The sequence below is a fragment of the Myotis davidii genome, unplaced genomic scaffold, assembly GCF_000327345.1.
Source record: "Myotis davidii unplaced genomic scaffold, ASM32734v1 scaffold496, whole genome shotgun sequence".
Taxonomy (NCBI): Eukaryota; Metazoa; Chordata; class Mammalia; order Chiroptera; family Vespertilionidae; genus Myotis; species Myotis davidii.
This window is the reverse complement of record NW_006289398.1, coordinates 245,857-246,708: the sequence shown is the minus strand read 5'-3', so window position 1 is coordinate 246,708 and position 852 is coordinate 245,857. Positions and strand designations below refer to the sequence as shown.

The 852-nt window shown below is 40.1% G+C and overlaps 1 protein-coding gene across 1 annotated transcript in view; it reads right to left on the bottom strand.

The window, feature by feature from the left end:
- The window catches only part of FYB (FYN binding protein), a 150,637-nt gene that overhangs the window by 16,416 nt on the left and 133,369 nt on the right, over positions 1-852 (bottom strand). The window contains exon 14 of the mRNA XM_006761739.2: positions 367-433. Within this exon, the coding sequence (XP_006761802.1) occupies positions 367-433 (67 nt within the window). The remainder of the gene's footprint in view (positions 1-366; positions 434-852) is intronic.

The following is an 852-nucleotide window of genomic DNA, read 5'->3' as shown; positions in this document are numbered from 1 at the left end:
AAAGAGTAAAACTAAAGGGAGGAGATGAATCAGTAAGATCAATGTGATCAAACTCTCAGATATTTTCTCAGTGAATGAATGAATGCAGACATCGGTGAGTCAGGAGCAGAGGATAATCAGGGGACAATGAGCAGGACCACAGGGAGGGGGAGGGAAGGGGGAAGAGGTGAGGAAGGAGAGAGAGAAAGAGGAGGGTCAGGGTTATCCTCACAAACATGGCAGGAAGTTAGAGCTGGGACCAGGGAAAAGACAGAGGGAACATGATCTCACACCGCAGATGCACACCCATCGGAGTTTGATCTGAGTTCCATTTTTTTGAGCAGTCTCATTTTCATCACGTCATTGTAATGAGAACATCTTACTTACCTCATGTCTGCCGAAGGCGAGGGGTAATCAGAGGCATCAACATCATCATAGACTTCTTCCCCCAAATCTAACAAAAGTCAAAATATCAAATGTTGAAATGCTGTTAGTTTAAATTTCGACATGAGCATTTAATGTTTCAAGGAGAACAAAATAAGTGTTCCTGTGGTCTCTGTACATTTCTCCCGGAAGTAGTGTCTATTCCTTAAAGGGGAGAAGTTCTTGCCTCCTTGGATGCCTGTGTTAAATGTCCCTCCAAATGCCAGTGACCATGAAAAACCCCAAACAGTGACAGGTTATTTGAAGATTCACAAGTGTGATGAATGGTAGTATTAGTAGGTTACTGACCAAAAAAATCACATTATTGGTCAATGGCAGTATTGAAATCAAGATTTTTGGGGGATTTCAGGTATTATAATAATATACCATTTTATTTTTAAAAATTCTTATTTATTTATTTTAACCTTTACCTGAGGACATGTTCATTGA